At 54.8% G+C, this 27,126-nt stretch overlaps 1 protein-coding gene across 6 annotated transcripts; it reads right to left on the reverse strand.

Annotated features, from left to right (window-relative positions):
• Window positions 1-523: 523 nt before the first annotated feature.
• CERCAM (cerebral endothelial cell adhesion molecule) lies at window positions 524-26,919 on the reverse strand. Of its 6 annotated transcripts, none has more exons than XM_055117170.3 (15): window positions 26,461-26,919; window positions 18,917-19,036; window positions 17,120-18,007; window positions 15,015-15,125; window positions 14,728-14,845; window positions 13,716-13,850; window positions 13,374-13,578; window positions 9,461-9,580; window positions 9,049-9,125; window positions 8,846-8,952; window positions 6,566-6,698; window positions 3,644-3,771; window positions 3,260-3,463; window positions 1,959-2,211; window positions 524-1,022 (listed from the first exon to the last, which is right to left on the reverse strand). In XM_055117170.3, the coding sequence occupies exons 3-14, from the start codon at window positions 17,314-17,316 to the stop codon at window positions 1,959-1,961; spliced, it is 1,788 nt and encodes a 595-aa protein (XP_054973145.1). In that variant the 5' UTR covers window positions 17,317-18,007; window positions 18,917-19,036; window positions 26,461-26,919; the 3' UTR covers window positions 524-1,022. The 6 variants fall into 6 exon arrangements, with proteins under 6 accessions (XP_054973145.1, XP_034785082.1, XP_034785084.1 ...); XM_034929191.4 differs by having other exon boundaries at window positions 17,918-18,007; window positions 26,461-26,915; XM_034929193.3 differs by lacking the exons at window positions 18,917-19,036; window positions 26,461-26,919 and adding an exon at window positions 16,683-16,990 and having other exon boundaries at window positions 17,120-17,436.
• Window positions 26,920-27,126: the final 207 nt, after the last annotated feature.

Below are 27,126 nucleotides of genomic sequence, written 5' to 3' on the forward strand. Positions count from 1 at the left end.
TATATATACGTATATACACGTGTATATATACGTGTATATATACGTATATACACGTGTATATATACGTATATACACGTGTATATATACGTGTATACGTGTATATATATGTATATATATAAAGTGGCAGGGTGCAGTGGCTCACGCCTCTCATCCCAGCACTGTGGGAGGCCGAGGTGGATAGATTGTTTGAGCCCAGGAGTTTGAGACCAGCCTGGGCAACATGCAAAACCCAGTCTCTACAAAAAAAATACAAAACAAAATGTAGCCAGGCATGGTGGCATGTGCCTGTGGTCCAGCTACGTGGGAGGCTGAAGCAGGAAGATTGCCTGAGCCCAGGAGGTTGAGGCTGCAGTGAGCTGGGTTTGCGCCATCGCACTTCAGCCTGGGCAACAGAGGGAGACCCTGTGTCAAAAAATATATATATACATACATGTGTATATATATATATACACATACATGTATATATATATATACACATACATGTATATATATATACACATACATGTATATATATATATATATATTTAAAGTGCAAATGGCTTTTATTGAGGGCCTACTGTGTGCTGGGCAACAGGTCTGCAAGGGTCCTCCTTTACCTCCCTGTACTTTGCACCGGCCAGGGAGGAGGGTGCTGGGGAGACCCAAACATCAAGCTGGGGGAGGGTGCTGAGGTGGAGGTAGAAGGGGGCAGAGGGGCCCCTCAGCTGAGTCCTTAGGGAGGGAAGGGATCCTGGGGTCTGCCCAGCTTGAAACAGAAGCTGGGGGCCACGAGGCCCTGAATCAGGCCAGGCAGGATACAGGGGCCTGGGAGTCCTGCTCCTTTGCTGTGAGACCTTTAGGGAATGGGATCCATCTCTGAGTGGTTTCTCCCGATGAAAGACAGGTCCAGAGGGCAGAGTGGCCATGCCCAAGGTGGTGGCCAGGTCTGACAGGATCTGCAGTCCCTGCCAACAACCTCCTCCTCTGCTCTCTGGGCAGTAGTGGCCTGCTCCTGGACACTGCTTTGCAGTCATCACCTGGACCTGGTGGGACAGGAGGAGCAGGAAGAGAAAGAGAATTAGAGTCAGACAGAATCAGACAGACACTGACAGATATAGGAAAACAGGGGCAGAGACAGGCAGAGAGGGAAAAAGCTAGAGAGGGATGCGGAGACAGCTGAAGGTACAATTATAGACAGACACAGAGGCCAGGCACAGTGGCTCACGCCTGTAATCCCCAGCACTTTGGGAGACCGAGACAGCTGGATCATTTGAGGTCAGGAGTTGAAAACCAGCCTGGCCAACATGATGAAACCCTGTCTCTACTAAAAATACAAAAGGCCAGGCGCCGTGGCTCACGCCTGTAATCCCAGCACATTGGGAAGCTGAGGCGGGCAGATCACCTCAGGTCAGGAGTTCAAGACCAGCCTGGCCAACATGGTGAAACCCTGTCTCTACTAAAAATACAAAATTTAGCCGGACGTGGTGGTGGGCGCCTGTAGTCCCAGCTACTCGGGAGGCTGAGACAGGAGAATCGCTTGAACCCGGGACGCGGGAGGCAGAGGTTGCAGTGAGCTGAGATCATGCCACTGCACTCCAGCCTGGGCAAAAGAGCAAGAGTCCATCTCAAAATAAATAAATAAATAAAAATAAAAATAGAAAAATTAGCCAGGCCTTGTGGTGGGTGCCTGTCATCCCAGTTACTGGGGAGGCTGAGGCAGGAGAATCTCTTGAGCCCGAGAGGCAGAGGTTGCAGTGAGCCAAAATCACGCCACTGCACTCCAGCCTGGGCGACAGAGCGAGACTCCGTCTAAAAAAAAAAACAAACAACAACAACAACAAACATAAAGGCAAAGCTAGAGATGGAGAGGGAGAGAGAAGGCTGAGAAGGGGAAAACAGCCTCAGACACAGTTATGCCATCAAAGAGGAGAGCAAGCCAAGGTCTATGGGGCTGGGGCCTCTTCCCGCCCCGGCCTCACCTAGAGCTCATCTCGGGGCTGGGGTTGGAGGCTGTGCCCGCTGCTGCCAGTCAGGTCCAGGCGGGGGCTGCGCAGGGTCTTTTGGGAGCCGCTCCAGCTGATGAGGCGGCCGCTGTCGTCATCCCATGGAGAGGATGTCTCCGTGTCACTGAGCCACTCGGCATCCCCGGCATAGTGGGTAGGGGCAGCGAGCAGGGGCTGGGCGGAGAAGGCCACCAGGTCCCGTGGCCAGAAGTGTGCCTTGTACTGCTCGCTGTAAGGTGAGAGGATAGCTCAGGGGGATTGAGGCGGGCCCCTACTCCCCGGACACACGCCTGCCAGGAGCCAGGCACCTTGCCTGCCCAAAGCACCTCACTCCCCGCCATCTAGTCCTCACAGCGGCCCTGAGCAGTGGGACTTCTACTACCTCCATTTTCCAGATGAGGAAACAGAGGCTGAGAACAAGAAAGTCATTTGATTAAAAACTGCATGCAGCCGAGTGCAGTGGCTCATGCCTATAATCCCAGCACTTTGGGAAGCCGAGACGGGTGGATCACCTGAAGTCGGGAGTTCAAGACTAGCCTGACCAACATGGCAAAACCCCATCTCTACTAAAAACACAAAAATTGAGGCTGGGCACAGTGGCTCATGCCTGTAGTCCCGGCACTTTGGGAGGCCCAGGCAGGCAGATCACTTGAGGTCAAGGAGTTCGACACCAGCCTGGCCAACATGGAGAAACCCTGTCTCTACTAAAAATACAAAAAAGTTAGCTTGGTGTGGTGGCAGGCACCTGTAATCCCAGCTACTCAGGAGGCTGAGGCAGGAAAATCAGTTGAACCTGGGAGGCGGAGGTTGCAGTGAGCCAAGAGCGCGCCACTGCACTGCACTGGGTGACGGTGCGAAACTCCATCTCAAAAATAAATAAATAAATAAATAAATAAGTAAATAAATAAAAATTAGCAGGGTGTGGTGGCACTTCCCTGTAATCCCAGCTACTCAGGAGGCTGAGGCAGCAGAATTGCTTGAACCTGGGAGGCAGAAGGTGCAGTGAGTCAAAATCATGCCACTGCATTCTAGCCTGGGCAACAGAGCAAGACTCCATTTCAAAAAAAAAGCCTGCATGCACTGTGCAAAATACACACCGAGACTGGTCTGACTCTAAGGCTAGGCTGAGCCACTCCTTGGTGACCTGGGCTAAGTGGCTTGGCCTTGCCAGTCCCAGTCTCCCCATCTGCCAGGTGAGGGGACTTCCTGCTGACTGAGGTGAGTTCCTGGAGGGGACGCCTCTGCCCTGCCATGCCCGGCCCCCATCAGAGCCTCACTTGGGGTGCTGGTCGAACATGAGGGGCAGGAACTCGTCCACGGGCAGCATGCGGCGCAGAGGCTGTGAGGCCAGCAGCTTGCGGGCACCCGCCAGGCTCAGGGCATAGGCCAGTGTCCAGTAAGAGTACCCAGCCACCACCAGGCCCGGCAGCCCCTCCACGGCCGTCTCCTTCTCAGGGTTCACCTGCTTCCGTCCGAGGTAGCTGTAAGTGACACCAAGGGGCCCAGGAGTCACTTAGGTCCTGGGTGTCATGGGACCCTCCCACACCCGCTCCTACAGGGCCAGGCTCTCAGGGGATGGGCCGGCCAGGGTCCCAAGCAGGAAAAGGCAGACTCCGGAGGCCCACCCCGCCCCCTTGTCCCTGAGGGTGCAGGCTGCCTACATCAGGTCCCAAGACAGTTTCTCTGCCTCCACATCCTCCATCAGCCGCTCCAGCCGCCCCCTGAAGTTGCTCTCAAAGCGCACGTCATCCTCAAACACCAGGACCCGGGCCAGGCCCCTGGCAACCACCTGTGGCACACAATGGGGTGGGAGATGGCTCTTCAGAGTTAAACTATCCCCCTCCCTCCACGCTGAAGCTCACAGCCTCTGCCTGGCCTCAGTTGGCCTGGCCACATCATGCAGTTGCCCCAAAGCCTGCTGGGGGCCCCACTGCCTGGGACCGGAAATCCCAACCTCGCTCTGGCATTTGAGGATCTCCAGACAGAATCATGATGGTAACCGTGGCCCTTGCTACATTCCCTGAGTGCTACTGTGCCCCAGGGCTGTGCCACTGCGTATCTGCAGGGGCCCTCAGGAGGCAGGAGATGATGATCCTCAATCGCAGGAAGGAGGTGGACATGCAGGGATGGGAAACTGCCTGACCAAGGACACACAGCCAGGAAGTGGCAGAGCTGGGATATGAACCCGCATCTGCTGAACACCAGGGCCCAGCTTGTCACTTTGGCCTCCTGCAATTTTCCTTTTTTTTTGAGACGAAGTTTCACTCTTGTTGCCCAGACTGGAGTGAAATGGCCCCCCAAGTCAGGGGGCTGCATGGAAGAGGAGCAGGAACAGTGGAGGCCAAGGCAGCCATGGCCAAGACCAGGAGCCATCTCCCCTCCCACTCCTCCAGCTGCCTGAGTACAAGCATGACAGACGGTGGCTGGGCCCAGAAGCCCGACTCTCTGGGGGCAGGGAAGTGGCTTGCAGTTCCCATCAAAAGATGGTCTTGGCTCACTGCAACCTCTGCCTCCCGGGTTCAAGTGATTCTCCTGCCTCAGCCTCCCAAGTAGCTGGGATTACAGGTGCCCGCCACCACACCGGGCTAATTTTTTTTTTTTTTTTTTTTTGAGACGGAATCTTGCTCTGACGCCCGGGCTGGAGTGCAGTGGCGCAATCTCGGCTCACTGCAAGCTCCACCTCCTGGGTTCACGCCATTCTCCTGCCTCAGCCTCCCGAGTAGCTGGGACTACAGGCGCTGCCACCACGCCTGGCTAATTTTTTTGTATTTTTGGTAGAGACAGGGTTTCACCGTGTTAGCCAGGATGGTCTCGATCTCCTGACCTCGTGATCCACCCGCCTCGGCCTCCCAAAGTGCTGGGATTACAGGCGTGAGCCACGGCGCCCGGCCAACGCCAGGCTAATTTTTGTATTTTTAGTAGAGACGGGGTTTCACCATGTTGGCCAGGCTGGTCTTGAACTCCTGACCTCGTGATCTGTCTGCCTCAGCTGGGATTACAGGCGTGAGCCACCGCACCTGGCCTGGCCTCCTGCTATTTTCTAAAGGAAGCTGGGCTGGGTGGGGGGTGGGAAGACCCCAGCCCCGAATATCCAAAAGAAAAAGTACTTTTGATAACTTTTGGAAAAGTTACTTTGGAATAACTTTTGGAAAACTACTTTTGATAACTTCTGTGAAAAGGAAATCAGTTCAGAAAGTAGTGAAGCCAGGAGCGGTGGCTCATGCCTGTAATTCCAGCACTTTTGGAGGCTGAGGTGGGTGGAATCACTTGAGCTCAGGAGTTTGAGATCAGCCTGGCCAACATGGCGAAACCCTGTCTCTACAAAAAATACAAAATTTAGCTGGGTGTGGTGGTGCGCGCCTGTAGTTTCAGCTCCTCGGGGGTGCTGAGGTGGGATAATTGCTTGAGCCCGGGGGGTCCAGGCTGCAGTGAGCCAAGATCACGCCACTGCACTCCCGCCTGGGTGCCAGAGCAATACCCTGTCTCAAAAAAAAAAAAAAAAAAAAGTAGTGAACCACGTCATCCTCCAATTTGTTCAGGGACGGTAAAAAAGCCAACATAGGCTGGGCATGGTGACTCAAGCCTGTAATTCCAGCACTTTGGGAGGCCGAGGTGGGCAGATCACCTGAGGTTGGAAGTTCGAGACCAGCCTGACCAATATGGCGAAACCCCCTCTCTACTAAAAATAGAAAAATTAGCCAGGTGTGGTGGCACATGCCTGTAATCCCAGATACTTGGGAGGCTGAGACAGGAGAACCGCTTCAACCCAGGAGGCAGAGGTTGCAATGAGCCAAGATTGTGCCACTGCACTCCAGTCTGGGTGACAGAGCAATACTCCATCTCAGAAAACAAAACAAAACAAAAACCCATAAAGCTCACATACACGTGCACATATATTTGGCTATAGCAGAGAATACAAACAAGGAATCCATGTCCCATCTCCTGGAAGGGCTGCCCTTGGAGGGTCCAGTTCCCATTCTCTCCTGCCGTGTCCAGCAACCTCTTTCCTGCGCTCACACTCCCAGCCCCTGGGCTGAGGCTTCTTGGCCAAGTACTGAGCACATGCTAAGCCCCAGGCTTCCTTCTTTCTGCTCCTAAACACCTTCCTGCCTCAGGGCCTTGGCACCCACTGTTCTCTTCTGCCTAGAAGCCTCTTCTCCCGGCCCCTCAATGGTGAGGTCCATTCTGACCCCCTCCCACACGAGGCACCTCTCAAAGTGGCCCATACCTCTCCCCTCCACTGCAAGCTTGGTTTTGATTTCCATAATCCCGCTCTGGTCCCTGAGCCCCAGGGCGATCCCTTTATTGTAGGAAGGAGCAGACATGCATTGTTCCTGTCTTCCTCTGTGTTCTCAGAGCAGAATATCTCCTAGCACATAGTAGATGCTCAAGAGAGACTGCAGAATGAAAACAAGCACCGCTTAGTGGTGCCCACTGGGGTGTTGAACACAGAGGAGATTGAAAGCTGCTGGCCAGGTTTTGATGAATGTCTTCATTCACGCACTCGTTCACAGAGCAGTGAATAGAACAAACTGGCCCCGTTCTCCCCGAAGGCTGTGGGTGGAGGAAGCAGGCACCCTCACCTCTTCCCAGATGGAGTAATGGCTGAGGAAGCAGCCCACCTCGCCCTTGGTCAGAGTGCGGCCCGAGTAAGGGTCCTGGTAGCCCGGGAGCAGGTCTACGCCGAGGCTCCTGATGGCACTGCTGTTGAGCATCCTGAGGGACACAGGTGTGGCGGGGTGAGGGGTGCCTGCCAGAGACCCCTCCAGAGGGGCCAGGCCTGTGCATGTTGGGGACAGTCACACTGGAGTCGGGTTTGAAGAAGGTTTCTGCCTTGTAACTCCTTTGTGTGACCTGAAGCTGTCAAGGGACTGGACCTGGGGAACTGGAGCCCCTGTTGCCCAGGCTGGAGTGCAGTGGCACCATCTCAGCTCACTGCAACCTCTACCTCCCAGGTTCAAGTGATTTTCCTGCCTCAGCCTCACAAGTAGCTGAGATTACAGGTGCCCAGCTAATTTTTTTTTTTTTTTTTTTTTTTTTTTTTAGTAGAGATGGGGTTTCACCATGTTGGCCAGGCTGGTCTCGAACTCCTGACCTCAGGTGATCCACCCACCTCAGCCTCCCAAAGTGCTGGGATTACAGGCATGAGCCACCACGCCCAGCCACCTCGGGAGTTCTGAAAGGATAACTATTAGGACATGTCCTAATATGATAAGACAGGGGTGACCCTTGAGGAAAGGGTGGGATGATAGGGGGCTGCCTGAGAGGGAGGCACTCTAGGAAGCATGTGGGAACATGATAGATACTTCTTGGGCAGAGGCCCAAGCAAAGGATGGATAGCCTATGGTCAAGAGACCTCGGGGGATGTGGTGTCTCACACCTGTAATCCCAGTGCTTTGGGAGGCCAAGGTGGGAGGATTGCTTGAGGCCAGGAGTTCAAGACCAGCCTGGGCAACAGAGAAAAACCCCATCTCTCAAAAAAAAATTTTTTTTTGAGACGGAGTCTCACTGTTGTCGGCCCGGGCTGGAGTGCAATGGCACAATCTCGGCTCACTGCAACCTCTGCCTCCCAGGTTCCAGCAGTTCTCCTGACTCAGCCTCCCAAGTAGCTGAGATTACAGGCACCCACTACCATGCCTGGCTAATTTTTGTACTTTTAGTAGAGAGGGGGTTTCACCATGTTGGTTGGCCAGGCTGGTCTCGAACTCCTGACCTCAGGTGATCCATCCACAACCTCCCAGAGTGCTGGGATTACAGGCATGAGCCACCATGCCCAGTCAAAAATTTTTTTTAATTAGGTGGACATGGTGGTGCATGCCTGTAGTCCCAGTTATTCAGGAGGCTGAGGCAGGACAGTCACTTGAGGCCAGGAGTTCAAGACCAGCCTAGGCAACAGAGTGAGACCCTATCTCTATGAAAAAAACAAAACAAAACATTTTTTTTATCCGGGTGTGGTGATGCAAGCCTGTAATCACAGCTACTTGGGAGGTGAGGGAGGAGAATCACTTAAAACCTGGGAGGCGGATGTTGCAGTGAGCCAAGATTGTGCCACTGCACTCCAGGCCTGGGCGACAGAGCGAGACTCTGCCTCAAAAAAAAAAAAAAAAAAAATTCTTTTTAATTAGCTGGATGTGATAGTGCACACCTATAGTCCCAGTTACTCAGAAGGCTGAGGTGGGAGGATTACTTGAGCCCAGGAGTTTAAGGCAGCAGTGAGCCATGTTTGTGGCACTGCACTCCAGCCTGGGCAACAGACGGAGGGCAACAGACGGAGACCCTGTCTCTAAAAAAAAAATAAAAAGAGCTGAGTACTTGAAGCAAATGGCAGCCGACATATGGGGCCATAGGACCCCTGGTGGCTGGAGAAGCCTAGCCTCTGGGTTCCTCGGGGGAACATGGCTGGCCTTTCCTAATCCCCACGCATCAGTAGCTCAAGTCCAGGATGGAGAGTAATAATAAGGGAGACACCTAAGCCTTTGAAAACTACGTGCCCGGCCCTGGCTAACTTCACTAAACTCACAAAACCCTAAGAGAAGGGCACAGTTATCTGCTGTTTATACAAACGGGCTGAGAGATGGGGGTAGCTGGCTGGAGGTCACTCATTCAGTAACTGGTAGAGCTGGAACCCAGGCCCTGGAGCCTCAGCCACTGTGCTCTCCTCCTCTGGTGAGCAGCAGGAGGGCGTCTTCTCCCACGTGTGTCTGCTCCGGAACTCCCTGAGAGGATATTACTCAGACCCTATTTGGATACTACCTGGGACAGGAAACTCATTCAACCCGTCTGCTTTTCCCAGTCCTAGCGGGCTAGGAGATGGACCACACTGCTCCCCCAAGCGCACAGGGCCCCCTCCCAGGCAGGCTCACCGGCCATCCACAGCGTCCACCACCCGCCCAGAGATCTCCATCTCCCAGAGCGAGGCGAGCATGCGTTCCCGACGGTCAGGCCTGCGAGCCAGGCTGATGACAAAGACCTGGAGGAGGCAGGGTGGTGGGCGGTAAGTGCAAGGGAGCGGAAGAGGAGGGCCCATCCACCTCCTAACAGCGAGCCCACAGGCTGGGGGACTTACCTCGTCAAACCCTATCTTGCTGGGCCTCTTAGAGGGCCGAGTCACATGAGCTGAGGCCTGCATGCGGGGGCCGTCCACTGCAAAGGGAAGCACACCCCAAGCACGAGTCCCTACTGACTCCTGTTAGCAGTCACCCTGAAGTCCTAGCCCCCAGCCTCATTCCTGCCCCCTTTGGCAGAACACCCCACAGGACGGGACCTCGGAGATCACAGGATCCACCTGCCCCCATTGTAGGGAGGCTAGACTAAGGCCCAACAGGGAAAGGGACTTTCTCAGAGTCATGGAACGAGTTAGGGACAAAGCTGGAACCCCAAGGCCAATGCCCGCTCTGTCCAGGGCCTAGGGAAAGGGGCACCGTGGGGAGGCAGGGAGCCCCGGCAGCAGGTGGGTGGAACAGTTCCCCAGCCCTCACCTAGTGCTTCTAAGATCAGGTGGATGAAGTTGACCCTCTCGTCTTCCAGCCCCTGGTGGGATTTCACCGGCACATTCATGTACCCATAACGGTGCTCATTGCACACGTGGACGGAGACCCCTGCAGAGACAGGCTGAGTGAGAGCTGCAGTGGAGGGTGGGGCTCTCAGAACCCAGCTGAGAGGTCCTAGGCCCAGCACTGCCAGTGACCCACCATGTCAGTCTTCTCTGGGACTCAGTTTCCCCACTTATGGGACCAGAGGGAGAAAGGGCTTGGCTCACACAATATCTAAGGGGTCTTTCTACTGAAATGGTTCATTCATTCAATATACCTGTCCAGGGCACCCGCTGGGAGCCAGGGTTACGGCAGTGAGCAAGACTGAGTCCCTGCCCTCAGGGTATCAAGGTGAGGCAGGAGCAGGCAAACTCCTACCCATCACAGCCACAGGATGCCAGTGAGCCCCACTGCTCTGTCTCCTAAATCCCCCCACCTCTCCTGATCCCCACCACCCCACCTGGATCCAAGGGCCATCGCCTTTTCCCCACACCCCTCCACTTCACCTCACACCCTCTCCTGATCCCCACCACCCCACCTGGATCCAAGGGCTATCGCCTTTTCCCCACACCCCTCCACTTCACCTCACACCCTCTGGGGCTCCTCTCCACGATGTCTTTCACCTGGCAGCCAGAGTGGCCTTCCCCCGGCTTCAATATTTGTTACTTTTTTTTTTTTTTTTTTTTTTTTTTGAGATGGAGTCCTGCTCTGTCACCGAGGCTGGAGTGCAATGGTGCGATCTTGGCTCATTACAACCTCTGTCTCCCAGGTTTGAGCAATTCTCCTGCCTCAGCCTCCTGAGTAGCTGGGAATACAGGTGTGCACCACCACATCCAGCTGATTTTTGTATTTTTAGTAGAGACGGAGTTTCGCCATGTTGGCCAGGATGGTCTCGAACTCCTGGCCTGAAGTGATCCACCCACCCTAGGCCATCCAAAGTGCTGGGATTACAGGCGTGAGCCACTACACCCGGCCAATATTTGTTACCTTTATTATAATTATCCTCAGGGGCAGGCACACAGTGCCAATTAAAAAGCTAACCCAGGTGGGGCACAGTAGCTCACGCCTGTAATCCCAGCACTTTGGGAAGCCCAGGCAGGCATATCATTTGAGGTCAGGAGTTCAAGACCAGCCTGGCCAACATGGTGAAACCCCATCTCTACTAAAAATACAAAAATTAACCGGGTGTGGTGGTGGCCGCCCGTAATCCCATCTACTTAGGAGGCTGAGGCAGGAGAATCACTTGAACCCGGGAGGCAGAGGTTGCAGTGAGCCAAAATCGCGCCACTGCACTCCAGCCTAGGCGACAGAACAAAGCTCTGTCTTAAAAACAAACAAACAAAAAAAACAAATAAAAGCTAACCCTATTCCCAGCATTGAGCACAGAGCCTGGCCCAGAGCCGGGATGTAGTATCTGGCTGTTAGAGACTGAATTCCTTCAAACCATTGACCAATTAACAACGGCTGTCACTTGAAGTAGGGCTAGCAAATGAAAAATAACAGAATGCTTTTGTTTCCTCTTGTGTTTTCCCCTCCAATTGTTTCACCTTCACTCACTTTTTGCACTTGGTAAGATTTCTTCTTGCATGTCTGCATACTGCAGACTTCTCCAGCACAAAACAAAGAATTACAACATCCTCCTTACCAGCTGCCACTGATTACTTGATTAAATCGTCACCTCTAATTTACCCTGAGCACCTGCAAAGTTCTTCTCCATGCACCAGATAGTCTTCAGGGTCGGAATTACATATTCTCTGCAGCCTTCTCAAGAGCTTCACTCCAACATCAGTGTCTCCACCCCTCCCTCTCATCCTCAGGACTGGATTTTTTTTTTTTTTTTTAAGACAGAGTCTCGCTCTGTCGCCCAGGCTGGAGTGCAGTGGCGCGATCTCGGCTCACTGCAAGCTCTGCCTCCTGCGTTCACACCATTCTCCTGCCTCAGCCTCCCGAGTAGCTGGGACTATAGGCACCCGCCACCATGCCTGGCTAATTTTTCGTATTTTTAGTAGAGACGGGGTTTCACCATCTTAGGATGGTCTCGATCTCTTGACCTCGTGATCCACCTGCCTCGGCCTCCCAAAGTGCTTAGATTACAGGCGTGAGCCACCGCACCTGGCCAGGACTGGATTTATTCCATCCAAACCCAAACACTTTCTTACTCTCTGTTTTTTTTCAGACAGGGTCTCATCTTGTGTTGCCCAAGGTGGAGTACAGTGGCACGATCACAGTTTACTGCAGTCTCTACCTCCTGGGCTCAAGCGATCCTCCTACCTCAGCCTCCCAGGAAGCTGGGACTACAGGCGTGGGCCAACACGCCAAGTTAATTTTTAAATTTTTTTGTAGAGATGGGATCTCGCAGCCGGGGGCGGTGGCTCATGCCTGTAATCGTAGCACTTTGGGAGGCTGAGGGGGGGCAGATCACTTGAGCCCAGGAGTTCAAGACCAGCCTGGGCAACACGGCAAAACCCCATCTCTACGAAAAATACAAAAATTAGCTGGGCATGGTGGTGTGCACCTGTGGTCCCAGCTACGTGGGAGGCTGAGGTGGGGGAGGTCAACATTGTAGTGAGCTGAGATTGCGCCACTGCACTCTAGCCTGGGAGCCACAGAGCAAGACTCCGTCTCAAAAAAAAAAAAAAAAAAAAAAAGGCTGGGCTGGGCTCAGTGGCCCATGCCTGTAATCTCAGCACTTTGGGAGGCTGAGGCGGGCAGATCGCCTGAGGTCAGGAGTTCGAGAAGAGCCTGACCAACACGGAGAAACCCCGTCTCTACTAAAAACACAAAATTACCCAGGCGTGGCGGTGCATGCCTGTAATCCCAGCTACTCGGGAGGCTGAGGCAGGATAACTGCTTGAACCCGGAAGGCAGAGGTTGCAGTGAGCCAAGATCACGCCATTGCACTCCAGCCTGGGCAACAAGAGCGAAACTCCATCTCAAAAAAAAAAAAAAGGGCAGAAAAGAGATGAGGTCTTGCTATGTTGTCCAGGCTGGTCTCGAACTCCTGAGCTCAAGTGATTTCCCCTCCAGCCTCAGCTTCCCAAGACTTTGAGATTAGGGTCTGAGTCACCTTGCCCGGCCATACCCAAACTCTTTCTAGTAACTTTCATCTTGGCTGGGCGCAGTAGCTCACGCCTGTAATCCCAGCACTTTGGGAGGCCGAGGCGGGCAGATCACGAGGTCAGGAGATCGAGACCATCCTGGTTAACATGGTGAAACCCCATCTCTACAAATACAAAAATTAGCCGGGCGTGGTGGCAGGTGCCTGTAGTCCCAGCTACTCTGGAGGCTGAGGTAGGAGAATGGCTTGAACCCGGGAGGCGGAGCTTGCAGTGAGCCAAGATTGGCCACTGCACTCCAGCCTGGGCAACAGAGTGAGACTCTGTCCCAAAAACAACAACAACAACAACAACAAACCTTTCATCTTAAAAGTAACCACTGGCTGGGTGCGGTGGCTCACACCTGTAATGCCAGTACTTTGGGAGGCCAAGGCGGGTGGATCACCTGAGCTCAGGAGTTTTGAGACCAGCCTGACCAACATGGCGAAACCCCGTCTCTACTAAAAATACAAAAATTAGCTGGGTGTGGTGGCGGGTGCCTGTAATCCCAGCTACTCGGGAAGCTGAGGCAGGAAATCATTTGAACCCGGGAGGCAGAGTTTGCAGTGAGCCGAGATCACACCAAAAAAAAAAAAAAAAAAAGAGAGAGAGAGAGAGAGAAAAGAAAACTCATGACCCAAAGTTGTAACTCATAAGTTAACAGGATGAAATGCAGAGTAGGGAAGGGCATGGTAAGCAGCCGGAATAGCATGTGCAAATGTGCAGAGGCCTCCAAGGAATGCTAAAGGAGGGCTGGTCCTCACCAGCAGCCTGGCAGGCATAGGCGAAGACGATGATGTCGTCGAAAGGCCAAGTGTAGTTGGGATGTGGCGGGTAGAAAGCAAGCTGGTCTGCCCCTTCAGCCCGCAGGGATACAAGGAAGGTGGAGTGGACCATGGGGACACGGAAGCAGCCCCGGCGCTGGCGGTTCTTGGTGGGGAAGTACTCAGCTGTGCGGCGGTAGTAGCCCTGGGGAAAAGGGATGCTTTGGGCTGTGAGAGGGCTCCCCTGCCCCTGCCCACAGACCCCAAGGCCTCAGGCTCTCTGCTCTCCACGTCCCTCCTTCCACGACCTCAATCCACCCAAGGCCCCCATCCCGGCCTCACCTGGGGGGTGATCCCACACCAGAAGTTGGAGTAGTAGGTCTGGGAGTCCAGCATTGGGGCCACCACTGGAAGCCCCTGCCCCATGAGAAGCTGCAGAGTCTGATTGTTGGTCAGAATGTTGTCTGTGTCTGCAAACTTTGAGGAGGGGACGTCACAGGCTCCAGCCCTGCCTGGGCTGCAGCCCCCCAAGGAGTTCACTGAGTGGTCCTGCCAGAGACCCAGCGTGGCTCCTAGGATCTAGTGGGAATGCTCTTACAGAGGTCTAACAAACTCAGTACATCTGTTTCTGGACCAAGGCTCTAGTCTGGGGCACTGACTCAGGGACTGGGTCCAGAGATTATACCTGAGTTACTGATCTAAGACCTTTATCTGGGATCTGGCTTAGAAAATGGATCCAAACACCTACTCTGAGCTCTAGTTCAGAGATCCAAGCTCAATTTATACCCTGGGCTCTAGCCCAGAAATCGAGGCTCAGTAAAGTATATACAACGGGATCTATCTGAGGGGTCCAGGCTTAGTACCTAGTCTGAGCTTTTAACATAGGGATCCAATCTGAACATCTGGTCTGGGCTCTGGCCCAGATAGCCTGCTGAAGGATCCAGCCTTCGGGTGGGTCAGTCACATTCAGATTTCTTTTTTTTTTTTTTTTTTTTTTTTTGAGACTGAGTTTCACTCTTGTCACCCAGGCTGGAATGCAGTGGCATGATTTCAGCTCAGTGCAACCTCTACCTCCCAGGTTCATGCCATTCTTATGCCTCAGCCTCCCAAGCAGCTAGGATTACAGGCGCCTGCGACCACGCCCAGCTAATTATTGTATTTTTAGTAGAGATGGGGTATCACCGTGTTGGCCAGGCTGGTCTCGAACTTCTGACCTCAGGTGATCCACCTGCCTTGGCCTCCCAAAGTGCTAGGATTATAGGTGTGAGCCACTGCGCCCAGCCTATACCCAGATTTCTATCAGGGACGGATACTACCACCTTTCAGAAGCCCGATTCTAGCCAGACTTCCTCACCAGGATATAGTCGGCCCCCCAGTTCCTGGCAAAGGTGAGGGCTTCCTGCTTCAGCTCCATCAGAAACTGGTGCCTTTCTTTGGTCCAGTGCTTGGGACTCTCTTCATCTGGGTAGAACCTGAGGGGATAGAGCGGTGAGATGTTCCCATGGGGTACATGCCCCTCCCTCTCTGCAGGGCAGTGGACAGAGCCCTGGCTTGGAGCCTGTGGCTCTGGGCTGTCCCTTTTCCTCTCTGGGCTGCAGCTGTTCTCCATCTTCCCCAGCACCCTTCCCCTCAGATCACCACCTGGGCTCGCCCTCAGGCCTCCAGACCACAGCAGCATAGTCATCGCCCACAGCCGCCAGCCACTCCTGCAGCATCTCTGTGGTGTTGTCCACATTGTGGTCCGTGGCACACCTGGGGACGGGAAGAAAAAAGGCTGAGGGGGCACAGCCACAGGATTGAACCCCAAGGCAGCCTTGACCCCAAAGCACTAACACCTTTGGTGTTGTCCACATTGTGGTCCGGGGCACAGCCACAGGATTGAACCCCAAGGCAGCCTTGACCCCAAAGCACTAACACCTTTGGTGTTGTCCACATTGTGGTCCGTGGCACACCTGGGGACGGGAAGAAAAAAGGCTGAGGGGGCACAGCCACAGGATTGAACCCCAAGGCAGCCTTGACCCCAAAGCACTAACACCTTTGAGGTCGAGCTCTCCTTGGAACAGTGAAGGGTAGGTGTGCTACAGCAGAGAGGCTGGAGGCAGCACAGCCAGGTCCCCACCACAGTTCTGTGACCTGCTGTGTGACCTCAGGCAAGTCCCATCTTTCTCTGGGCTTCATGTCCTCCCTCTATAATTTAAGCTGTCCTGCCTATGTCATGGACGAAGATAAGAGAAGAAGAATGCATTTTTTTTGAGATGGAATCTTGCTCTGTCGCCCAGGCTGTAGTGCAGTGGTATGATCTCGACTCACTGCAACCTCCGCCTCCCGGGTTCAAGTGATTCTCCTGCCTCAGCCTCCTGAGTACCTGGGATTACAGGTGTGCACCACCATGCCCGGCTAATTTTTGTGTGTTTAGTAGAGATGGGGTTTCACCATGTTAGCCAGGCTGGTCTTGAACTCCTCACCTCAGGTGATCTGCCCACTTCGGCCTCCCAAAGTGCTGAAATTACAGGCGTAAGCCACCACGCCTGGCCAACGAATGCATTTTGAAAGATGAAAAGTACCTTGACTTTAAGGATCACACCTGGCACATTCCCTGGTTACCTTCGTTAGGTGGGCAGATACCTACCTATGTGACCTGTGGCTGTGTGACCACAGGCCAGCCCCTGTCCCTCTCTGAATGGGGACTAGACAGAAGAGCTGCTGCTTTCCTCCACCCCCAGGTTGTAATAAGGACCAAACCATGCTCTAAGCGTCCCTAAGAATGCAGATGGGTCCAAGCTCTGCTGTCATGGGGCACAGCCTCCCCTCTCCTGGGGAAGGGGCCCCCATAACAGAGGTGGGGGTTTAGCCAAGTGCCCAGGTTTTGGGTGATGCTGCCCCTTTAAGCCAATTCCCCAGAAATGAAGACTACGTGTCAAGTCTTACAGGGGTGGGAACTAACAAACTCCCAAACTGTGGTAATTGTGGGCGGCCTCCCCAGGCCAGGGCTCCACCCCCCCCAGCCCAACTGTGGTGTGTTGTAGAGGGTGGCTTGTCATTTTTCTCAGTTTACCCCCAACCTCAGCCAGGGACTCCTCCCTGTTCTGGTGTCTACAGACCAGGGGTTGTGGCCTTCGATCCCAGTGCCCTGGGGGTACAGAGATGCCAGAGGGGAGAGGCTCCAGGAAGGGGGACTGCCCTTGGCTGACAGGATCCCGCCCCTCTACCAAGATCTACCAAGAGAGCTGGCCCCAGCACGGGGGTGGTGGGGGGGCCGGTGTGACTCCCCTGCACAGCCCGGAGCCCAGTGCTGATGGCACCCCCAACCTGTGCCCGGAAGCCTCCAGCGTGGTCGATCCCTGCCACGTTGGGCCCCAGTGGACTTCAGAGGTTCCTGTCTGCTCCTCTTCAAATCCAGCCAACCACAGGTCCCACTGGGGTTGAGCTGGGCCCTGAAGGCTGGGGTGAAAAGGGCTGGCTGGGCCCAACCTACACCCAGGGAAGGCCCCAAGAGGAAGGAGTAGGGGACCAGAAGGAGGGGTGGGTGTCCCGCGTCGGCCTGTGGCCTCAGAGGTCTGTCGTCTCCCAGCAGGGGGCTCGGGGTCCTCTCTGGCGGCTCGGGCTGGCAGGGCCGTCTGTGAGGGGAGGGGCCTGTCTAGGTGGTGTCTGGGCAGGGAGCGAGCAGACAGGGCCGCCGGGGGCTGGGGCCATCTGCGAAGCTGGGGGTTAGGTGCCCACTCGGTGCCAATGCCCGGGTCTCTCACCAGAGGGCCATCCTGGCCCGGGGGTAGTCCAGCCGCTCCAGAGCGCCCAGGTAGTGGGGCAGCGAGTGTTCGGCATTGCGGGCCAGGATGGCAAGGACCACGGCGGGCAGCGGCGACTCCGCAACGCCCGCAGCCTCCAGCCACGGCCCCAGCAGGAGCAGCAGCTGGAGCAGCGGCGCGGCGGGGGCAGCGCGCATGGCGGGCGCTTGGGCGGCTGCAGCGGCCCCCGGGGCTCTCGGGCCGGCGGAGGGGAGGGGGCGGGGCCTGAGGCCCGGGCGGGGCCGAGGCAGACCCGGAGAGGGCGGGGCAGTGCACCCCCAGAGTGGGATCCTGCTCCCCACCCCTGCGCGTGGATGCTCAAGTTTTCTGTCCTTGGCCCGGGGCACCGGAGGGCCAGGGCCCGGGGACCCGCGCCAGCCGCGACCCTGGAGCAGCCCCGCCCGGCTAGACCCCGGAGGGGCGACGGCGGAGGGGCCGGAGGACCGGACAGGGGAGGGGTGCTAGGACTAGTGCGTCGGGGCCGGCCGGGCGTCCGAGAACAGTAGCGGCTCATGGAACCCCTGGGCGTTGAACCCCCGGAATCCGGATTCCCCGGCCCACGCAGCCGACCCTTCGACCTGAGCCGCAGACCCAGAGGGGCGGCGCCCACTCGGGCACCACCTCCCGGGCTTCCCCGGCTCCCGCCCCATCCTCCGCCCCGGGCGCCCTCTGGCGGCCCTGGCGCTAGCTCCGCAGACCAGCCGGGCCACGCGTGGGCCGGAGACCCAGCGTAGGGGGCGCAGAGGGAGTCCCCCTGACCTGGGCGCGTCCTCCCGCGGCGGTCCGCTCCTTAAGTCCCCTGTGCGTCACCTCCTTGCGTCGGTCGCCAGCACCCGCATTGCTTCGGCCCTTTAAGAGAGCACAGCCAGGCCGGGCGTGGTAGCTCACGCCTGTAATCCTGGCACTTTGGGAGACCGAGGCGGGAGGATCACCTGAGATCAGTTCAAGACCAGCCTGGCCAACATGGTGAAATCCCATCTGTACTAAAAATACAAAAATTAGCCGGGCGTCGTGGCGGGTGCCTGTACTCCCAGCTACTTGGGAGGCTGAGGCAGGAGAATCGCTTGAACCCGGGAGGCGGAGGTTGCAGTGAGCCGAGATCGCGCCACTGCACTACAGCCTGGATGACAGACCGAGACTCCGTCTCAAAAAGAAAAAAAAAAAAAAAGAGCACAGCCCTCACAGCCCTCTCTTGGTCTGAGTGTAGAACTAGGGGACACCACGGAGCTGCTCACTGCGACCCGACCCGTCCGTCCTCCAAAGCAGGGGATGTTGGCTCCCCTGGAGCACCGCCGGGGTCCTTAGGACCCTGCTGGGAGGGAAAGGACTCTGCAGCTCTCGGGAGAGAAGCAGAAAAGGGAGCGGCCTGGCGGCACCACAGATGGGATCGAACTGGGTGTCTGTCACCAACCTCAGACAGGTCCCTTTCCCTCAGGAGCCTCTCGGGTAAAATCGGGCTGATAACGCCACCCATCTGGGAGGGTTTGCAGGGATTCCTCGAGAGAATGAATGCACTGGCAGCTTTTCCCGCGTGGAGGCTGACACACAGGTAGAGCTCCGCCCTGGGGCTGGGAAGACAGGACTGGAGGAGAGGGAGGCTCCCCCTTCACCCTCCCACCGCTGGGAAGATCTCCTTTCCTAGGAACAGCACGGGGTCTCCCTTCAGCCTTTTCCCAGGGTCAGGGAGGGGAGCCAGGGCTGTGCACACTATCTCCACTGCAAGGGTTGGGCTGAAGGTCCATAGAGGAAGGAACTTACCTAGTGCAGGGGCAGCACGTGCGCACTGAACCCCGGAGTCCTGATCTCTAGCCTAGCTCCAAAGCCTCCACCAGGATCGGGTGGCAGCTTCCATTTGAGGCCATTTCTAGGCCAGCGTCCCTGCAATGAGAAGCATTCTGGAGAGATGCCAGATTCCTCCTCCCTTGCACGGTAGTCCCCTGCGGGAAGCCACTCCCAGCCCCAGAAGAGGGATTCCCTTTCTAAAGCAAAGCAGTGTTCCCTACTTCACCCACCCCAGAGTCATTCCACAGCCTCTCCCTGTCCTATTGGTCCAAAGGTGCTATGGTCAGAATGTCCGTGACCCTCAAAACTCACATGTTGAAAACCTAATGTTGGCTGGGCGCGGTGGCTCACGCCTGTAATCCCAGCACTTTGGGAGGCCGAGGTGGGCGGATCACGAGGTCAGGAGATCGAGACCATCCTGGCTAACACGGTGAAACCCCATCTCTACTAAAAATACAAAAAATTAGCCGGGCGAGGTGGCGGGCACCTGTAGTCCCAGCTACTCAAAAGGCTGAGGCAGGAGAATGGCGTGAACCCGGGAGGCGGAGCCTGCAGTGAGCCGAGATCGCGCCACTGCACTCCAACCTGGGCGACAGCGAGACTCCGTCTCAAAAAAAAAAAAAAAAAAAAAAGAAAACCTAATGTTAATGTCAGGGTATTAAGAGGCGGGGCCGGCCCGGCGCGGTGGCTCGCGCTTGTAATCCCAGCACTTTGGGAGGCGGAGGCGGGCGGATCACGAGGTCAGGAGATCAAGACCATCCTGGCTAACACGGCAAAACCCTGTCTCTAGTAAAAAATAGAAAAAAATAGCCGGGCGTGGTGGCAGGCACCTGTAGTCCCAGCTACTCAGGAGGCTGAGGCAGGAGAATGGCGTGAACCCAGGAGGCGGAGCTTGCAGTGAGCCCAGATCGCGCCACTGCACTCCAGCCTGGGCGATGGAGCCAGGCTCCGTCTCAAAAAAAAAAAAACCAAAAACAGGCGGGGCCTTTGGGAGTTGATTGGGTGGGCTACCCCACCTGAATGCGGCTAGTGCCCTTATAAAAGAGGCCTGGGGGCCGGATGCGGTGGCTCACGCCTGTAATCCCAACACTTTGGGAGGCTGAGGGGGGTGGATCATGAGGTCAAGAGATCAAGACCATCCTGGCCAACATAGTGAAACCCCATCTTTAGTAAAAATACAAAAATCAGCTGGGTGTGGTGTCGCGTGCCTGTAGTCCCAGCTACTCAGGAGGCTGAGGCAAGAGAATCGCTTGAACCCAGGAGGCGGAGGTTGCAGTGAGCCAAGATCATGCCACTGTACTCTAGCCTGGCAACAGAGCGAGACTCCGTCTCAAAAAGAAAAAAAGAGGCCTGGGGAGCTTGTCAACCCCTTCTGCCACATGAAGACACAGCTAGAAGGCCCCAGGTATGAGGAACGGGCCCTTACCAGACACCAAATCTGCTGACGCCTTGACCTTGGACCTCCCAACCCCCAGAACTATTAGCAATAAATTTCTTTTTTTTTTGGCCAGGGGTTGGGGGGTGGTTCAAGCAATTCTCCTGCTTCAGTCTCCTGAGTAGCTGGGATTACAGCCGCACACCACTATGCTTGGCTAATTTTTTGTATTTTTAGTAAAGATGGGTTTTCACTACGTTGGTCAGGCTGGTCTCGAATTCCTGACCTCAGTTGATCCAGCTGCCTCAGCCTCCCAAAATGCTGGGATTACAGGTGTGAGCCACCGCACCCGGCTGATAAATTTCTGTTGTTTATACATTATGCAGTCTAAGATATGTTGTTATAGCAGCCCAAACGGACTAAGACAGGGAGCTTCCTGATTCTTCCCTGGCCTCAAGTCCTCCTCTTCCCCCCAGTCCTCCCACCCTCCCCAGTAGTCCAGCCTGTCACTAACTTTCTTGCCTCAGAGTTTTCCCATCACACCTGCCTGGAAAACCCAATAGCCATCTTGTTTTGGGGCAGGTTGGGGCAACTGCAAACTCAGGGTCTCTACCCTCACTTGGGCTCTCACCCAGCCCAAGAATCCTGTTTCCCTGTGTCCCCTGCCCACTCCCCTCAGGGCATTTCAAATGCTTCCAGTCATTGAGGCACGGTGGCTCATGCCTGTAATCCCAGGACTTCGGGAGGCTGAGGTGGGCAGATCACTTGAGGCCAGGAGTTCGAGACCAGCCTAGGAAACACAGTGAAACCCTGTCTCTATTAAAAATACAAAAAAAGACCGGGGCAGTGGCTCACACCTGTAATCCCAGCACTTTGGGAGGCTGAGGCAAGTGGATCACCTGAGGTCGGCAGCTCAAGACCAGCCTGACCAACATGAAGAAACCCCGTCTGTACTAAAAACACAAAATTAGCTGGGCATGGTGGCGCGTGTCTGTAATCCCAGCTACTCAGGAGGCTGAGGCAGGAGAATCACTTGAACCCGGGGGGGCAGAGGTTGCAGTGAGCCGAGATTGCGCCATTGCATTCCAGCCTGGGCAACAAGGGCGAAACTCCGTCTCAAAAAAAAAAAAAAATAGTAATAATACAAAAAAAAATTAGCCAGGTGTGGTGGCACATGCCTGTAGCCCCAGCCACTTGGGATTCTGAGGCAGAAGAATCACTTGAACCTAGGAGGTGGGAGTTGCAGTGACCCGAGATCACGCCACTGCACTACAGCCTGGGTGACAGAGTGAGATTCTGTCTCAAAAAAACAAAACAAAACAAAACAAAGCCTCCAGTCTTCTCAAGCCCCCATTCCACTGCCCCTCTCCCCCAGCAAAGATCTCTCTACTACTTTTTGGAGAAAATAGAAGCCATTACCTGGGAACTCTCATTTCCAGCCTCCAAACCTTCCACCTCTGCCCTCAGCCAGCCTCAGGAGGCACACCCCTCCTCAACAGAACGGCCCCTGTGAAACTGCCTTTGCAAATTTGTAACTCAGGAAATTATGACAGCGGAACAAATCAGACCTAACTGATTCTGTTTTGCTTCTAACCCTTAAGCTGTCCTTGTTCACTCCTGGGCGTAGGCTGAACTAACTTTGGGAAGGAATTCAGTTCATGGTTTGACTCTGAAACAAAATTTATAACAGCCCTTTCCCAAAAAGACCCTTCTTCTTGCCTGGGGTCCAGTCTGCCTTTGCAGGACTGGCAAACTAGCTATAAGATTAGAAATTACAGTTTAGGGGTCATGCAGCCTTTGGGTCCTCCCCAAATTGCTCCTGGGGTAACATCACTATTGTAAAACCTAAAGTCAGTGCTTGAGATATTTTGCAGACCCTGCACCCGATGGATCAGCTGACACCAGCCAGACCAGTAATCTGGCCCAACCAGTTCTACCATCGCACCCAGGAACAGAAGACATTAAGAACACCTAACTTCCACCTCCTATGATTCCATCTCCAATCTGACCAATCAGCATTTTCCACTTTCCAAGCCCCTACCTGCCAAATTATATTTAAGAACTCTGATCCCCACATGACTGGGGAGAACCGATTTAAGTAATAATAAAACTCCAGTCTCCTGCACAGCCGGCTCTGTGTGAATTACTCTTTCTCCTTTGTAATTCCCCTGTCTTTTTTTTTTTTTTTTTTTTTTTTTTTTTTTTTTTTTTGAGACGGAGTCTCGCTCTGTCACCCAGGCTGGAGTGCAGTGGCATGATCTCGGCTCACTGCAAGCTCCGCCTCCCGGGTTCACACCATTCTCCTGCCTCAGCCTCACGAGTAGCTGGGACTACAGGCGCCCGCCACTACGCCCGGCTAACTTTTTGTATTATTAGTAGAGACGGGGTTTCACCGTCGTCTCGATCTCCTGACCTCGTGATCCGCCCGCCTCGGCCTCCCAAAGTGCTGGGATTACAGGCGTGAGCCACCGCGCCTGGCCTCCCCTGTCTTGATAAATTGGTTCTGTCTAGGCAGCAAGCAAGGTGAACCCATTGGGTGGTTACACCTGGTCCCCTCACCCTTCCTGGATCCCCATCCTCCCTCTCTTCTAGGCCCTTCCTTCCACTTATCAAAGGACTTGGATCTCCCACAACCCAAGATAAGAAAGCACCAAGGCACCCCTGTGGCCTCTAGCTGTGGCCATAACTCACTCTCTTCCTCCAAGCCTCTTGAATGGTGAATGTGAACCTTGTTCCCTGTCTCACTCTTCACTTCCTTCCATTCTCTGCTTGACACACATCAAGGTGGATCCTGCAGAGACCAGAGTCCTCCAACCACTCCCCCGAGTGGACACTTCCTCCTCATACCTGCATCCAGGCTGGAGTGCAGTAGCATGATCATTGCTCACTGCAGCCTCGAACTCCTGGACTCAAGCCATCCTCCCGTCTCAGCCTCCTGAGTAGTTGGGACTACAGGTGCATACCTAATATTTATTTATTTACTTACTTTGTATAGACGGGGATCTCACTATGCTGCCCAGGCTGGTCTTGAACTCCTAGACTTAAGCGATCCTCCCACCTCGGCCTCCCAAAGTGCTGGGATTGCGGGTGTGAGCTACTGAGTCCGGCCAGCACGCCTTTCTAAAATGCCTGACAATAACTCCCTTCAGAGCTGCCACCGCTGAGCACAGAGCTCAACCCCTCAAGGGGCAACAAGGCCCTTCATGGCCTGCCTGCATCTTCTGCACCTCCTCTGGTCTGCAAGCCCTCCCCCTGACCCGACCTTATGCTCCAGCCAAATTGCACAATTTACAGTTTCCAGAATACTCCATGCTTTTGGACCTTCCCACATCCTTTTCTATTTTTTCCCTTGGTCCCGCTGCCTGGATTGGTCTTTCCCTTCCTGGGCAGCTTCTATACTCTGGGTCCTATAGTCTCAGCCAAAACTTCCTCTCTCTGCAAAGATTTCCCTGATGCCATGTCTGGGAGACATATCCCTACAGGTCATTCTGTATGATCCCGTTCATTCAGCAACTATTTCCCGAGCACATGCTATGTGCAGGTGGAACGCTAGGGGCTGGGAATACAGAGATGCACAAAACAGAAGCAGTCTCTGCTCCTAGGCTCCTTACATTTTGGTGAGGAGAAACAGGAAACAAGCAAAACAATCAATGAAGAGATCATTTCAAGGAATGGTAAATGCCATGAACAAATTGAAATACATGATCAAGAACTGAGAGTAGGCTGAAGGCAGTGGCTCACACCTGTAATCCCAGCACTTTGGGAAGCCAAGCCAGGCACATTGCTTGAGCTCAGGAGTTCCAGACCAGCCTGGCCAACATGGTGAAACCCTGTCTCTACAAAAAGTACAAAAATCAGCCGAGCATGGTGGTGCACACCTGTAGTCCCAGCTACTCAGGAGGTTGAGGTGGGAGAATCACTTGAGCCCGGCAAGCAGAGGTTGCAGTGAGCTGAGATTGCACCACTGCACTCCAGCCAGGGCAACAGAGCAGACACTGGCTCAAAAATAAATAAATAAATAAATAAATAAATAAATAAATAAATAAGAGAGAGAGAGAACTGAGAGTAGTTGGGAGTCGAGCAACATTCAGACAGAGGGGTCAGGGAAGACATTTTGGAACAAAAGGAAGAGTTAATCAAGGGGAGATCTGAGGGAAGAGTGTTTCAGATGCAGGAACAGGTAGAGCAAAGGCCCGGGGTGGGAACACGAAAGGCGGCCAGTGTGATTGGAGCAAGGTGAGCAAGAGGATATGGTAAGACGTGAGGTAAAATAGGTAGGAACGGCCAGGTCACCCAGTGCCTTGAAACTATGGCAGGGTTTTGGTTTTGGTTTTGTGTTTGAGAAGGAGTCTCGCTCTGTCACCCAAGCTGGAGTGCAATGGTGCGATCTCGGCTCACTGCAACCTCTGCCTCCTGGGTTCAAGCGATTCTCCTGTCTCAGCCTCCTGAGCAGCTGGGATTACAGGCAACTGCCACCACGCCCGACTAACTTTTGTATTTTTAGTAGAGACGGGCTTTTGCCAATGCTGACCACCCTGGTCTCAAATTCCTGACCTCAGGTGATCCGCCCACCTCAGCCTCCCAAAGTGCTAGGATTACAGGCATGAGCCACTGCGCCCAGCCATATGGCAAGGTTTTGGATTTTCTTTTTTTCTTTTCTCTTCTTTTCTTTCTTTCTTTTTTTTTTTTTGAGATGTAGTCCCACTCTGTCACTCAGGCTGGAGTGCAACGGCATGGTCTTGGCTCACTGCAACCTCCGCCTCCCAGGTTCAAGGGATTCTCCTGCCTCAGCCTCCCGAGTAGTTGGGATTACAGGCGCTCGCCACCATGCCCGACTAATTTTTGTATTTTTACTAGAGACAGGGTTTCACCATCTTGGCCAGGCTGGTCTTGAACTTCTGACCTCGTGATCCACCCACCTCGGCCTCCCAAAGTGCAGGGATTACAGACGTGTAATCCCTACTAAAAATACAAAAATTAGCTGGACATGATGGCACGTGCCTCTAATCCCAGCTACCTGGGAGGCTGAGGCAGGAGAATTTCTTGGACTGGGAACCAGCAGGCGGAGGTTGCAGTGAGCCAAGATCGCACCACTGCACTCCAGCCTGGGCCAGAGCAAGACTCCATCAAAAAAAAAAAAAAAAGCCCGGGTGCGGTGGCTTACGCCTGTAATTCCAGCACTTTGGGATGCTGGGGCGGGTGGATCACCTGAGGTTGGGACCAGCCTGGCCAACATGGAGAAACCCTGTCTCTACTAAAAAATACAAAATTAGCCGGGCGTGATGGCGGGTGTCTGTAATCCCAGCTACTCGGGAGGCTGAGGCAGGAGAATCGCTTGAACCTGGGAGGCAGAGGTTGCAGTATGCCGAGATCTCGCCATTGCGCTCCAGCCTGGGCAACAAGAGCAAAACTCTGTCTCAAAAAAAAAAAAAAAAAAAGTGCTGTCCTGTGGAGCCTAAGACCTCATTAGCTGGGTCATGCCTGGAAAAAAATGATTGCTCGGACCCATCTGGCTGAGCGCGATCCGGATCCTATGGGGTTGACACCTGGTGGGGCTGCCGGTTTCTGCCTGCAGCATCCTCACCCACTTCAGCCATTGTAGTTCTGACCAAATCCAGGTGATGGCGCCAGCGCCTCAGGCTTGACTCTGGCTTCCTGGAGTAGAGACCCTGCAAGAACCGTCCCCCTCCCCAGCGCCTTCGTCCCGCTGGGAGCCTCAGTTTCAAGGCCTGCCTGCCCCCGGCAAAGACTTTGTAGCATGGCTCCACCAGGGAGAGGGGAGCTGAGGCTGGCAGACTCAAACTGGGGGCCAACCCCTACTCCTAGATGTTAGGGAGGTGGGCTACAAGAGCCCCTTTGGGTCAAAGAGAAACTAGGGGTATCAGGCCACTGGGAGTTGGGGGTCAGGAACCCTGGTAGGCTGCTCTGGTCCAGTGGACTCTGGCCACACCCCCATTAACCCTCTGCGTACCCTGCCCCACCTCATTTGAGGTCCCAGGAGCTGCTTCCTTGCCAATGGGTAGGGGCAGCCTGGGGGTGCCCCAGGGCCCAGGTAGGGCCCCCGGATTGGGAGTCCTCATGGCCTGGCAGTCAAACAGGCTTGAAATGGGGACCCAAAGCAGAGAGGATGCTTGCATGCTCTTACCAGCTGCCAGCTTCATGTCTCCTGAGTTGGGGGATCTCTGGTCCCCTGTCCTGCTTTGTGGCCAAGGAAGCCCAGGATCCTGGCCAGAGGATGGGCCCGCACCCCACTCCTGGTTCTGGGTGCAGTTCGGCAGATGGGAATCCAGGAGCTCAGCTTGGGCACCCTCCCCACCTCCGGCTCCAAGCCCGGTTCCAAGAGGACCCAGGGCTGAGCAGAGGCTTGTCCCCAATATCCTCCCCTGCCCCTCATCTTTCCTATTTGAGGGAAGACTGACACCCTCAAAGCCCAGCTGGAGGCATCCCTGCCCATTCTGCTTAGACTTAGCACACCCTGGTCTCTGCTCTAGGAATCTGCCCTCAGCCCCCCTCATTCTGGGGGTCCACCCAACACCCACACACACTTCCACGGACCACCCTCTCTCTCCCTTTTGGCCATGCCCTCCTCTCCCCGGATCCCAGATGTGCAGCTGTCCTCCTCTGAGGCTCTGCCTCTGTTCTCAGGAGGCTGGGACCAGGCCAGCTGTTTTCTCTGGGCAGCCAGCTGTTTTGCCCATCAGGAAGCAGTCCTGGCTCCTCCGCTAAAATCGTTGCTGTGGCTGCAGCGTGGCAGCCCTGTTGAGCCAGGTCCTGGGAGCTGTTAACTCCTCTGGGCCCAGGCAGCCCCTTC

This window comes from Pan paniscus, chromosome 11 (genome assembly GCF_029289425.2).
Source record: "Pan paniscus chromosome 11, NHGRI_mPanPan1-v2.0_pri, whole genome shotgun sequence".
In the NCBI taxonomy this organism is placed as follows: Eukaryota; Metazoa; Chordata; class Mammalia; order Primates; family Hominidae; genus Pan; species Pan paniscus.

Coding starts and splice junctions, on each gene's coding strand:
- CERCAM (XM_055117170.3), bottom strand. CDS start 17,316: ATGCGCGCTGCCCCCGCCGCGCCGCTGCTCCAGCTGCTGCTCCTGCTG. Junction 13,579..13,715: donor GGTGTGGGATCACCCCCCAG/GTGAGGCCGGGA, acceptor CCTTTTCCCCAG/GGCTACTACCGCCGCACAGC. Junction 3,464..3,643: donor AAACTGTCTTGGGACCTGAT/GTAGGCAGCCTG, acceptor TGTCACTTACAG/CTACCTCGGACGGAAGCAGG.